Genomic DNA, 15110 nt, shown 5'->3' on the forward strand with positions numbered 1-15110 from the left:
TTATATGGTCTGAACCTGACTTAAATACACAGTGAACATTCTGCTATAAATAAGTGAATTTTGATTTAACCCCAACTCATTTAGTTTCATTAAAATGTAAGTATTTTATTGCATACCAAATTAAAGCAAATATGGTCCATTAGGAAGTCAAATTTTGCTAGTATCTTCAACACAGCTCTGAGAGGCAGATACCCTCAGCAGCTGATAATTCTTTTCTAGGCATACATTACAGACAACTGTTATTCATATACATTTAGCTGCCTCTTCAGTCTTATTCTACTGTTTCTTGTGATGTTCTGATACTGTAAGAGCATACACTTACATATCCTCCAGAGCAGTACTGGAAAGAAGTTGAATTGTAATGGTTGTCTATTACAGGGTAATACTCTTTTACCACTTTGATGATTGAATAAACTTTTAAAATATGAAATTAACAGCAAAATACAGTTGGTTAATCTGAAATAGTATTATATGTAAATATTTTCTTGAGCAATAACATTAAAAGCAAACACGCATATGTCGCTCCAAAGGATATATCGGTTTTCATCAGGCATTGCATTGGCAAGTCTTACTTCCTCCCTGGAATAAAAAGGGAGTAAAGGCCAAACTGTGACTGAGTCTTCCAGTAGGCTTACAACTTTCCTTATCATCCACTGCTGCTTTGAACACCTGTGCAGGCACAGCAGGATATAACTTTTCATTATTCTCCATTGAGTGCACAGATTTCTTAGGTAACAATTACTAAAAATAAAATTATTATGTTCTAACATTTGAAAATTGCTGAATTCAGGAACTTGTAAATTTGACTAAAAATAGTGCTGGCAAAATTCACATAATAAATGAATGACACAATGCACATAATAAATGAATGTCAGTAGTGAATGAATTGCCTGCCAGAAATACTACACTTCCTCTAAGTTCTTAAGTCCTATAAGTTTCCTTTCCCTAAGTATCAGTCTCTATTCTAGTCCTTTAAGATGTCATAATTAGGATAATTTAACTGAGATTGCAGCAAATAAGTTTATTCATCAGGCTAAATGACAAAACACAAACATAAAGGAGCCATTTCTACCATGGTATTGCATGCTGACTAGTATTGATAGAACAAGAAAAAATAATAAAAAAAAAAAAGTTGCAAGTTTCTGGGAAAATCATTTGTCCCTCATATTTCAGGATGCAAACAAAACTCCACCCAAGCCTGCTGATACAAATGTGAACTTCTATCAACATGTAATCTCCATCCTCTTTTAGGCAAGCTGCAGAAAACAAACCAACACAGAGCTAGTGAAAGTGTGTGATATTTCAGTTTGAGGTATTTTATTTGCTTTTCCTATATAGCTACTTCCCCTGTCAAGCTGCATTATTCTTTCCTTTGCTTTTGGAACCTGAGAACAGCCCCACTGTTTAATAAACAGTAAATTTTAAATTTATCTCATGCCTCTTCTAACAAGAGATGCTGTAGCAGAATTGTTTAAAAATAAATCATCCATAAGCCATGATTTCCATAAACTAAAATCTGTTTACTAATACCTTTTTAGCTAACTTGAAATTTTGTTTAGAGTATAAAAAGTTACTCATTCCTAATGTAAAAATACTTTGTCAATGACTCTGAAGGCCAGAAGAAAGCTAACTTTAACATGTAACAGCAATGTAGCACTACCTTTCAAATAAGTACTGAGCACTGAAGTGCACACTTAGCAGTTTTCTGTCTCTCACACAGACTCTAATGTACTTAAAATATTCCTAGGTCACTTCAAACAAAAGCGATCTTAAGTGAATTTAGTTTTATGAAAGTCACTGGACTGACAGTCCAAGTCCTCACTGACAGAATCTGCACATTATGGCAATTCTACATCCTAACCAATATGCAGATCTAAATAATGCTTTAGAAGCAACAATAACCTTTATACCTTTATTCCAATGCCTGTCTGCAATCTCTAGAATTTCTTCTGAGGCAGTTTATGAGCTAATAAATGCTCAGCAACAGACACGAGGTCAAACCCTTCCTAAATCCAGAGATTTTCGTTTTCTGATATAAACCAACTCTGTTTTGAACCACTGAATTGCAGTTCAAGGATGGGGGGGAGGGAGTGTGTGCGTGGGGGGGGGGGGGGGGATGATTATGATAAAATAATTTTAAAAATACATCGTTTTTACCTAAATCGCTTCATATACAGCAATGCCTGCTTGGGTCTAAATACAAGCTTCTATATTGCACTGAGTCATAGGGAGACAAAGTATTGAGTATGTATCTGGTAACTGCAAAATGTTTGCTACATACATAATTCTATATTTATTCTTCAGAAGTTGCCCACACTATCTCTTGATTAGGAGATTAACTCCCAGTCACTCAGTAGGAAGGGTCTCCTGAAAGTTTTTGTACTGCCCAGATAATTAGTCAAACTCAGCAGTTCCATTGTATTGATGTGGTAAGAAAAGAGAGCATTAGATGCATCAAGAAATACAATATGCATTCAGAAGACAGTAACCATGATGAAGTCCTTGGTCCTTAATGAAAGCAGACAAAGTTCACATGCTCCATCACTGCAACAGTCACTGTTAATGGACAAAATGTCACGTGGTGCCATTTTTTGTTCTCTTTGTGATCTTTGTTACAGCAGCAAGCATCACAACTCTGGACACATGAGCCTCTTTGTCCTGTGAGGCAGCATACCAATACTACTTCCACAGCCAAAATACCTTTTGAGTAGACAAGTCTGTTTTCCTCTCAGATAACACACGCACATAGACTTCAAAGACAAAATTCTCACTACTAGTTGGGAAGTACTAAATATAATGCATAATGTATGCCACCAACCTGGTGTGTACCTATCCTGCACAGGCAGTGCAAGTATCTTTTGCTTAAGCTGAGTTAATCCTCTAGTGTGGCTATACTGAAATGTTTTGGGTGATTTTTTTCCATCAAGTCTAACCAAATGAGGAGTTAAAACATTTTTACTGAAGTTGTTAAAAAGAAAATAATTTTTTTTTAAAAAAAAAATAATACATATATATAGTACTATGAAAGGCACAAATATTGCTGCTGTTCCCCCCCAAAATTAATTTTGTAACAAATTGGCATATTGCTGTAGCCTCTCACAGATGGATTTGTTCTTTCAAATCCATGAAAGAAGTATGATTCCTTCTTACATACAGATGGTTACAAGCCACTTTAATAATCCCATCAAATTTGCTGAATTTATTTATACAGCCTTACATTAAACATTTTAATGAGCCATGCAATAGGTTTACTGAAGTACCCTGCTAATAGCTATCAGCATGCTGATGGGCTAAAAGAATGTCACAGATCTATAAAACCCTAAATCCATGATGAAACAATCGATCAACATATGCAGAAAATACACACTGTAAATCTGAGACATTATCTCAGGCTTGTTGGTTACCACAAAGCAAAACAATGGAAAAACTGATTAATGTAATAACTAACAAATTTACCAAGAAGAACAGAATATGAACAGTCAATTGAAATCAGCTACTGTGACACCTGACACTCTTCAAAGGGCTACGTCCACTACAGCTGCTGCATGCAAAGAATGTTACGAGCTACTGGTTGGTGAATGTCTGGAACCTAACAAAGTTCAAGTACAACAATTATTTCCTATAACTATTGCTCTAGTGTACATCAGCCAATCTCCTTCATCCAAACTACGCAGGAAAGATGCCAGCTGAATAAGGATAAACAAGAAAAGATAGGGCTACTTACTAAAAATGCTGACTTGCCATAATATTTATCTACATGTGAAACAGAACCTCCATACTCAGAAAATTATGTTTTCATTCATTAAGAAAATACTAAAACCAGATACAAATCTTATTTCCTTGTAACTGCTCCAGAGAACTCAAAGTTTCACAGAACAATTTATTTTTATTTTTTCAAGATCTGAGTATGTGCATTCACTACTGAAAAACAGGCATGACACAGACACAGTGTCAAGTTTTGTCTTTTTTGACATGCTCCAAGTACAGTGTCAAGCTTACAACCATTCAAGAATCTGATTACTTATGCCTCTGAATTACTTTTATTTTCATACGTTTAAGGTGATTTGACTTTTTATTTTAAACAGAATACTTACATATGAAAGCATACCTAAATAAATTGTACACAGAGACTCAAGTGTTTGGAATTATATATTATGCTCACTAAGTTTTACTTTTTACTTACTGTATCTCAGTCTGAATTGAATGCCTTCTGTAATTGCTCTTTAAGGTAATATTGGTTTTGATAAATAACCAAAACCTGTAAATACAGTGAAAAATGATTGTGATATGTACTAGAGAGTATACTATGGAATATAAATTGAAAAGACAGATGCTGGTTGACAGCCAGCTGAATATGAGCCAGCAGTGGGCCCAGGAGGTCAAGAAGGCCAATGGCATCCAGGTCTGTGTGAGAAATAGTGTGGTCAGCAGGACAAGGGGAATGACCGTCCTCTTGTACATGGTGCTGGTGAAACTGCACCTCAATTACAGTGTTCAGTTTTGGGCCCCTCACTGCATTAAGAATATTGGTCTTTTTATATGTAACATTGGTGAAGGATATAGGTCTTTTCCAACCTAAATGATTCTATAATTTTATTTTTGCAGAGCTTTAAAAAACAGAATTGTATCTGGTAAACACCACAACTACTAAGTACATGATACATTTCCACCACTAGTACCCTAGATCCAGCTCTACTGGAAATCACAGTGACAGAGGTACTAGAAGAGACCAAGCACTGGCAGTCATCAGCCTCCTGACTAAAATAGTAGAACTTCCTTCAAAAGGCATTAGGTGAAGAGATTTTTATTTTTAAACACCTGGCTACTGATTTACATTCCACTCTTGTTGTTGCTCATGCTAGTAATGGAGTACTGAACAAGCTGTAAGTTTGGTTATTCAGAAGTTGTTCTTGTGTATTTTGTCTGCCTATTTTTTTTTTCTAGACAGTTTAAGTTCATCTGAAACATCTTTGAGATTAATATCAGCTTGTCTGTCATTAGAGTTCTTGATGAATTTGCTCCCTTCCAATCATTCCTTTGGGACGAGACCCCCCACCCCAAATGAACTAACTAAGAATAAAACCACCACCACAAAAATAAATATATAAAATAAAAATAAAGGATAGTGCAATATTTTCTTACACTTGCAATTTTACAGATTTCATACTTACCTTAAATGCTTCCACTACACTAGGAAAATGAATGAGTCTTTTTTCTACCTCAGTTCACCCTCAGGTTAGTGCCAGTTTTACTGTTCATAAATTGCTTTTATTTTAGTTAATGGTGTTTAAAAAAACAAATATTTGCTAATAGTTTGAGAAGGATCAACTACATTCTTCAACGGGGTTTGGCATGAGCAAAGTGAAGTCTGAAATACAGTTGCTGAGAATGAAGTAAGTTTAATTAACTTCTTTGTAAGGATTTATCAGCTTAAATCAAACATTACAATGCTGTTACATATAATCATAACCCTAATCAAAAGTCAATTAAATTTCCCCACAGGTAAAGCAATGCTATTACAATGGTCGATTAATGAAATAGCATTTTAAATGTACAAAATTCTTAATTGTCCTTAGTGCTAAAATAAGTACTTCCACCAGAAATCAACCAGGTAGGTAGATCTCTTGAAATATACCTGCAATTGTTAAGTATATAATAGTGTTGTCTTCATTAATCAAATATGTTTTGATTAATCAAATATGTTTACCTCACCAAAGTATTTAATCACTAAAATCATGGCACAGTTATATGTCACACCTCAATTATTTAGATGTGCTAATGAGTCCAAGACTCCTGTACTGATGGCTGGACTTGATGATCTTGAAGGTTTTTCCAACCTAGATGATTCTATGATCCCATTAAGCTAAGACAGCTCATTCACAACTAGTTTGCGTATCTCTGCAAAGCACTGTAGTGCGCATCACGTAATCACAAGAGAAAGAAAAGCAATTCAGCAAAAAAGATAGCACAGAGTCCACAGCATTGACCAATACTAACATCATTCACATAGGACATACGCAACACTTGTATGACTCACCAGTGTCTACACAATCAAATATTCTACAATTTACAGCACATGCACATGAAGATTAATATATACTCTAGAGGCCCCCAAACATATCACTGTATGAAATGAGCTATCTCTATCCTCCTCACGTGGTGCTGGCTTCAGAAAATAAGTCCTTCCTGTCATTTACTTCAGAACAGAAGAGACTTAAGCATGGCTATACAAGGTTAATAGCTTCTTTATATATAAAATCAGTCATTCTCCAATGACCAGAAGACTTACGCTAATTCTCATTCTGTAGCACCATAAAAACATGGACCTGTTTGTACATGCACATACATATGCCGGCACTATATATATATATATGCTTCACATGCTCCCTACATTTTTTTCCATGTCATGGAAATATTTTCCCCAAACCAAAAGTCTGAAAGCATCTAGTTGCTGAGGGATTACATCCTCCATTCCATTTTGGAAAACGTAACTAAATTATACAGTATCTGGTAACACATCAAGTACCTGGTCACAGTTTGTTAATGATCTTCTCCCAGTATTTTGGAGATAAAATGAAAAATCCATTCTTAAACTCATCAGTATCATTGGTATGGCATATTGTACTCCTATTTAGTAATTCCCATGAGCCCCTTCTAAAACCAGGCTATAATGAAACCGAACATATTTTTATAACCTACCTGTAAACTCTTTTTTTTTTTAGATTTACAACAGATCATCATTAAGTTCTAATGTCATAAACAGTAATCATAACACTATTTTCAAAGTCATTTAAAAGAATTATCTGACTTTGTGACAGGGGGAAAAAGATACATTGCTTTTTCATAGAAGCAGAAACAAACCTAAAGCCACACAATTTTATAATGAGGGATATATTTAGTGCTTGCAGATAGCATCTTAACTGCTGTCTTCCTGTATCTATACAACACTTGATTCTTCACTGTTTTTGCCAGAACTTATCCCCAACAGTGAATACTTTATGCTACATAGTCTAAAGCTATTTTTAGTGACTGTCAGTTTTAAAGACTACAAATCTCTGTAGATATTCCACCACCTTCTTCTTGCATATTATCTCTCAATTAAAACAAATATGTCCCCAAAGAATTTTGAAGACACTGAATTAACAAACTATTTACGAGAATCAGAAGCAAGCCAATCCCTTTTGAATACAGAATCTGTAATTAGCCAAAACACTCAATTTTGCTGTTCACAAGAATGCTGAGGCTCAATAATAATTAAATACTGATGAAGGCAAGGCACTCTCATGGGCTCACATACATTACCACTCACTGGTTGCTTTATGTCAGATAAACTGTGACACAGCTTGAAATTGGCTGGCTGCCAATTTGACAAAAAGGAAAGCTATTGGTGATAAGTGTATTTTTTCTTATTTTCACATCTCTAGTGTCTTAACCATGCTAAGTTCTTAGATGTGGCTTCTAAGAGCCACATGCTCATAATGGTGCCCAACAGATATGTCTCAAGTTCTGATTGATCTGAGTCATTTCATATATTCTGAGCGTGGTCACCCCTAGATCTTTGAACCATCCCAAGTGAGTAATTCCTAGCACTAGTTTTCCCAAAACTTCTAAGGATGGGGCCTTCAGATTATTAAAAACTTATCTGAATTTAGTGCTTAGCTTGATTAGGATGCAGTCAGCAGTCCATACTTCAGTGATGACCTTTGTTAAGCAATATTGTTGAATGATTTACGTGGCTCCATTACTAATCTGGTGAAGGCAATTAATAGAAACTTGAATATATAAAGGAAAATATTTTGGAGCTATGATTATTTTGACTTCATTGGTACAGACTCAGGAGAACAGTCAGTTTATGAAAGCCCTCTTTCAAGCTACAGAGGAAAGATGTAACCTGACCATACCAATCCTACAATTTATCAGTTCCTTCAACTCTCTCAGAAACTGGGGCACTCCTCATATCTGGTCAAATTAAAATAAATGGTGTATCAACTTCTCAATTCAGCCAAATGAAAAATGTAATTATTAATTATGTAGGTAATAAAATATTTAATTTATCAAATAGCAAGCCCCTGTTAAAAAAAAAAAAAAAAAAAAGGTATTTCTAAAGCCTGTATTACAACACTATGATCAAATGACAGGGCTATAAGCAACTCAAGCTGCAACTGCAAAATGATTCACTGCCATCCAAAAGCATGTTCCAAAATTAATGGGCAGATGCTCTCGGGATTCAGTTCTTATCTAGGAATCCTCTATTATGTTAACTTTTTATAATTTGACTTACTCTATTCTTACAAGGTCATCATGACTTCCACTTCTGCAATAGAACTGAACCTTTCAATAGAGAATGAGGATTATTCAAAGAGAAAATGAATGCAGATAACCACTCATTGGCTTTAATTCTCCTGCAGTTCACAAATCCTAGATTAGTTTACACTCACCTTTCGCAGGAGGAAGCAAATACGCTCAATATTTCTCAGTCGCTCTCTCTGTCAAGAAAAAGTGGGGAAAAAGGTGGGAGATTAGGTAGTGTTATAAATTAAAGACAATATACAAGTACAAGGGGTCAAAATCATATTTTTTGATTGCAGGTAATCAACATGTTATTAATCTGAACCAACAGTATTCACTTCTAATGTACCATCTGCAAGTCAAAAGATCTACTAATTTCTAAGTTCCAATGTTATTTTTCATCTGTTACTGGTAATAACAGTATAAAAAGGAGGTTCATGTGTGTGTTAGCCTTGAGTCAGAGGCTGCAACTTTTTTTTGGAAGTCAACATTTGTGACTGGAGCCAATCTACAACACAGAGACTCAGCCTGGCATTTTCATGTATCCAACCTCTAGCTTTAAGATAAGTCTGTATGAAAAAAATAACTGAAAAGCTGATATAGCTGCATTTCCACTATCACTAATAGTGTGTCTGAGCAATTTAACCCATTAGTGAATAATATTCATAATGTCCTAGAAATATCACTTTAAACAACAGATATATTCATAAATGCTAAAAGTAACTGTAATTAAACACTTTGACTCAAAAGATGCGCTAAGCTTGACCCACAGAAAGAAAACAAGTCAAATTCAGGTCTTCTTTAAATGGCTTATAATGAGAAATTCACTAGTAAAATCAGATTTCACTCTGCATAACTGGTGTTAATCATAAGGATATGTAGAAGGATAGTGTCCACTCCTTTAAGGGTCAAGGGCCCTTTTCCAAGGCAACAAGATAGTAAGGAAGGGAGGAAATGATGGGAACCAAGTTCAGTCAGTCACGCTAATTTATGAGAGCACGTGAAAATGTAGGAATGTTTATTCCAGCAGGGTTATCTGATGGAGTACTTCTAAGGTGGGAGATAATTACAAGAAACAGAACTCCTAGTAACACTAATTGGTAGGCTAAAAAGCTACAGGAGCGCCTTCCAGGAAGGATGAACCTTGCAGCTGATAAGATTGTGAAGAAAGGGGCCCTGGACTGGGAGGGTACAGAAACTGCATAGCTCTGTAAACCCATGTGAGGTGCACAGGGGGAAAGGGGAGGAAGAGGAACAACAAGGTGGAAATAAGCAGCAAATGGTATAAAAGGGCAAGTCACCTGTAAAATAGGGCTGGTCAGTACACTGAGCCCTGTGCCTTAATGGAATGTGCCCATGAATGACCACGCACAGGAAAAGAGGAAAAGATACTTGGCCACAGATGTAAGAAATACCTGCTCATTATAAAAATCTTCCTTTTATATAACTATAAAAGGCAAAAACAAGTCTTCTGTGCAGAAAAAAAACATCCAATATTGTTGTTTAAATTATCACAGGAGGTTTCATACAAAAATAGATAAAACATTGCAACTGATCACATAATACCTTGTTGTGTTTTACTGGAAATGTCAGGATTAACTTTCTGATTCCCACTAACATGATTAAAACATGGTCTGGAGACCATGTTCCATTACCATTCTAGACTAAAAGGAAATTATCTCCATGAAGCATCTTACAAATTTTAGGAAAAAAAACAAATGACTGGAATCTGGTACATATAAATACACAATTCTTGTGTGCAGTTCTCAAGATGGGAAGTAAAACCAAATAAAGTGACTTTAAAACCAGGTTACTTCCATTGGAGTCCTCTATAGTATTTCATGGACACAATTTCTTTCTTCAGTTCTCTTTTTTTCTTTTGTTTTAGTAAACAGTAAACGAGTCAATACTTTGCATTTAATCTCTACAAATTCAGCACCTCTTGAAAGCATTACACTTCCCATTGGGATGATGGGGCCAAGATGTGCTCTCAGTTATGGTGGTACAAATCTGATGAATGTTTAACTGTGGTTACCTAAATCACTCCAGATTACAGCTCTCACTGAAGTAAGAATTTTCATATGCTTAAATCTGGGTTGCATTTTGGTTCATTAGGTAAAACTGAGCTTACAGTCATAAGGTGGTATTTCACCTTTCCCATAGCACACGAAACAAAGTGTGTTAGTTACTGTTCAAGTACAGGAGAATTTAGGGCCCTGATAGGGTACAGGGAAATCTAGGATCTAGGAATGCACCTCTTATCATATCCCTTCAAAGCTTTTGACTGGTCAATATGGACAGTATTGGAGAAGAATGTTAATGCATACATGAAAGCAGAGAAAGCAAATGATTTTAAAAAGGAAAACTGGTGACACAGAACAAAAAATTAAAAAATATTAATAATAAAAAACCTTTACCATCACATTATATATCCTGCAATTTTTGAACTTCCAAATATATTTTTTTCTGCCTTCTTCAGCAAAAAGGAAAGCTATTGGCATAAAAAACATCTGTTTTCCTAAGACTAGCCCAATAAATCAATTTTCCAAACTACAACTGTCTTCACAACAGGCTTTACATTCCCTTCCACACTCATATTTTCACTGATAGCTCAGTGCACCTACCCATCTTCAGTAGCTGTTGCTTAGCAAACCACTGGTTGTACTTACTGCGTGGACTGGGTTGCATTGATCTACAGGGCTTTTGAAGTCTGTCCGTAGCTCATCAAAGGCAATTATCTGAAAAACAATTTTTTTCTAACATTGTAATGAATGTTAATACAAATATTTATTTTTATGTTAGAGACTAGTTAGGTGTGTTGCCTCTCCTCCTTCCATCTCCTGAGAAAATCAGGGAACCTAACTTCCTAATACACTCCTTTCAGAAACAGTTAAAACAAAACATGGGATACTTCTAAATATGAAACCTAGAATCCATTAATCCTTCTGTCTTTCCGTAAAACCACATCCGTAGCCCTTTCAGCATTGTTGTTTTCCAGGTTTCTTCCTTCCCATCAGCTTGAATTCTGTCTCCAATCTTCAAAAGATGAAAAACTATTTCACAAATACATCTCCAGGCTTGATAGAAATAGTCACTAGCTGCCTAATAAACAGAGATGCATCAGATGCACTACCCCAGGTTTAATGCATGCACAACAGATACTTTTTAAAAAGTTATTAAACCTACTTCAGATATTAATTCAGAATTAAGCTGCTATTTATTTTCAAGCGTACTCCTCAAACAGTAAACTACTCTAGAGCAAAACATGCCCTTCCTAAATTCCAGTGGGTCTTAGAACATTTGCCTCAGATATCATTAATGGAGAGAGATCTTTTGCTCAGGTCCTTCAGTTTCATTCATCAGCTGATGGATTTAGGTACACTGGTAATTACTGCCTGCTTTTAAAGCACAGCAGATAAAATTGCCCATAAAAATAATGAAGTTTGATTATGTTTTCTTGGAAATAAAACAGCCGTAATAGCCCTCAGTATATTTCATTCAAAGATCTCAAAGCATGTTCTTAACTTCATTTTATGTTTGTATTCTAGCAATACCTGTGATTCTGATGGTTTGACTCAAGGAACAAAAGCTCACGGTGATAGGGACCACATAAACACACAATAAAAGTGATTCCTCCTCAGACAATTTACAACCCAGGAAAGTATTTGTACCCAGTATAAATATGAGGGAAGTACAAGGTATAGTCAGGTAGTTAGTATATGAGTGCAACAGCCATTCTGTGACAAATTACAGCATACCTGCAGCCTCGCTGTTCAAACAATAACCAAGTGGGTATCAACACAGACCTGCTGTATAGTTAAAACACATTCATTTTACAGGTGTGAAATGCATAGAAAACAGGAAGTCTAAAAATGATTCAGCTAATAATCTGCCAAGAGGTTTGAGGATAAAACCTAGAGCTTCAATCCACAAATCTAACCACTACTCTGCATCACGCTCTAATGCTGCATTCATCATGCTGATGCACATCTAAAATCAAGAGTGTGGCATTTTCTAAGAGCACACTACAAAATTCAATTTATTCAACCATGACAAGTCAAAGTGCCAGAATAAACCAAGGGAACTATAAAGGCATGATTATAAGTGAAGTGTTTCTCCCCATGGATGCAGTATCTCTGCAAGTTAGGAATTAGGTCTGCAATGAGCTATTTAGACTAAGGTGAAAGAGCAAACAACAGACTGTGAGAGGGTTACAGTACAACTGTGAGGAATAAGTTTGGGAATAAGGGAATAAGGAATGGGTCAATTGTTAAGAGGGTAAAGAACATGCAAGTCAGACACATGGTTGTGTTCATAATTGGATATCAACATCAGCACTGGCTGCATCAATATAAAGGAAAAAGGATATTCTTGTAACAGGTAAGAGAGCTGAATCTGTTCACTGATTTACTTTGGGATCCTGCACATCTCCCTTAAATTCTGTTTGTCTAACTGCACCAGTACTTACAGATGTGGCTTAAAGATAGAAAACTGTTAGGAGCTTTGAGTGACAACTTTTTTTTTTTTTTTTTTAATAATGTACAACAATTGCAGGTGTTACAAACACAGAAATTAGCTGAAATTTCCTTGAAATAATAAAAAAATGAGAGAATTTGCTGTGCTCTTCCTTTTGGTAGTCAGTAACAGCAATAAGGAGTTTGAGATAATAATGAAACAACAGCCAGTATGGAGCCAGCTCATGCCATTGTGAAGACTGGTAGGAGACAATAACTTGGAGAACTGGAAATTTTGGAATCATGAGAAGGACTAAAAATTCACTGAACACAAAGGTTTGAGGATAACACTGGAACACATTTAGATGGAGAAGAATTAGGTCACTTTGCAACACAGAACCATCAAGGTAGGGTTCTGATGAGCTAGCTAATGCAGCTAAGAGAAGTCTTGGAGAAATCCTAAACCAGAGTTTGGAAAAGAGATTAGCCTCAAATATACTACACATTTAGATTTTCTCATCTCTCTCTCTCTTTCCCCATCCTTCACTCCCCCAGCATCCCCAGCTCTGTAGGGAAAAACAAAACAAAACAAAACAAAAAACCTACTCTTTATTTCATAGAATATCTTGAGTTGGAAGGGACCCACAAGGATCATCAAGTCCAACTTCTGGCTCCACGCAGGACCACCCAAAAATCAGACAATATGTCTGAGAGCATTGTCCAAACGCTTCTTGAACTCTGTCAGGCTCGGTGCCATGACCGTTTCCCTGGGGAGCCTGTTCCAGTGCCCAACCACCCTCTCAGTGAAGAACCTGTTCCTAACATCCAGCCTCAACCTCCCCTGTTGTAGCTTCACGCCCTTATTTGCTACCAAGCAGTTAATTTTGTGTTGTGATGGCACAATATCTGTCTCTCTGAAATGAATCTGAAACAACTGAGCACATCACTTTCATGGAAACAGTGGGTCTAAATACAATAGTCTCACAGGCATTCTCTTGGGATGACTGCCAGTTACGACAATTTTAAGATAAATTTCAAATTTCTGTTACACTGCAAGAAATAGACTGAGGACTTGTACCAAGTACACAGGATGGGAGGAAAGTTTCTTCAGCAAATTTTCAGCATCTCTCTGGAAGGAGGTGGAAAGAAATAAATCCTCTCAAACTCTTAATATTTCATCTCCATAAAGGTTCCATAAGTTCGTATTTTGTTAAATCCAAAGGACTGGAAAGCATGAAGATACCTCCTTTCATTCATGAGGAAGTGCATTTCTGTTTCTCAGTCACAATGAAAAGCTAGGAAGCGTAATATTATGAAGGCCCCATTACAAGGAATATAAAGACACTGCCCAATTTTTTTGTTGGTGGTGGTTGCTTGGGTTTTTCGATTTCCCTCTTGTGCTGGAATTCTAAAAGTGCAGATAAGAAATGATGGAAACAAAGCTGTAGATTATTAAGATTGGTGGTTGCTCACCATACAGTACATAACTGAGCAACAGACTATATCGTATTACTGCAGATAAGGGTGGGCTGTGCTGCTGTGCTTTACATAATCAGTGAGGAAACATCTTCCTCTTTCAATTGTAACTAACCTTGTGTAGCAGTTTAACACCCCAGGGAATTGTGTGGCTGAAGTTGCCGTTTTTTCTTAAAGGGAAAAAAAAAATAAAAATAAAAGAACTACTTGCCACGGTTAAGTATTTCACAGTGCTTTCACAGGAAGTGCAGACTTCTGGCCATATGCCAAAGAAACTATCTGCTGCCCACTTATATTTCCTCTGGATGCAGCATAGCTACCTGCTTCCCATACATCAGCCCATCAGAGATGCTGAATGTTCTGGAACAGCATTCAAGTGTGTTCAAGGTCCATTTCACTTCAGAAAATGTCACACTCGTCACTATCTTGACAGAACAGTTCATTCCAAGGCAAACAATGAAATAGGTCCCAGTCAGGGACAGCCAATCATTAAGCCTCTGTAAATGAATGCAAAATGCATTCAAAATATAAAATATAAACCATTCAGTATCTTTTTGTTATCCAAACTAATTTGATCCAGTGTGGCAATAAAGACTGCAAAACATACATACATGTGGACATCAGCGACCCCATCTCTCCAAAGGGCAGACAATGAGCAGACTGTTCCAAAGAAAAATGACTAGCCTCTAGTCACAATTCTAAGCAGAAAGCCAAATGGATAGCACTTCAGAAACATATACTGGGGACTGATATCACACAGATGAGAAATTTACTTATATTAGTAAACAGTAATGTCCTGCACAGCTTGCTAGAAAGAGAATAAGGACCATTTGATTTTTTTTTTTGATGGATGGTTGTTTTTTGATATTTTTTTTTGTTCCCCTTGGGGTT

At 36.2% G+C, this 15110-nt stretch overlaps 1 protein-coding gene across 2 annotated transcripts in view; it reads right to left on the minus strand.

Moving 5' to 3' along the window:
- The window catches only part of CNIH3 (cornichon family AMPA receptor auxiliary protein 3), a 48693-nt gene that overhangs the window by 12796 nt on the left and 20787 nt on the right, over positions 1 to 15110 (minus strand). For both annotated transcript variants that reach the window (XR_004749358.1, XM_035321473.1), the window contains exons 2-3: positions 10959 to 11027; positions 8439 to 8486 (exon numbers count right to left, since the gene is read on the minus strand). Coding sequence is in view for 1 of the 2 variants with exons in the window: in XM_035321473.1 (XP_035177364.1) it covers positions 8439 to 8486; positions 10959 to 11027 (117 nt within the window). In the remaining variant the exon portion in view is untranslated. The remainder of the gene's footprint in view (positions 1 to 8438; positions 8487 to 10958; positions 11028 to 15110) is intronic.

This window comes from Oxyura jamaicensis, chromosome 3, assembly GCF_011077185.1.
Source record: "Oxyura jamaicensis isolate SHBP4307 breed ruddy duck chromosome 3, BPBGC_Ojam_1.0, whole genome shotgun sequence".
In the NCBI taxonomy this organism is placed as follows: domain Eukaryota; kingdom Metazoa; phylum Chordata; class Aves; order Anseriformes; family Anatidae; genus Oxyura; species Oxyura jamaicensis.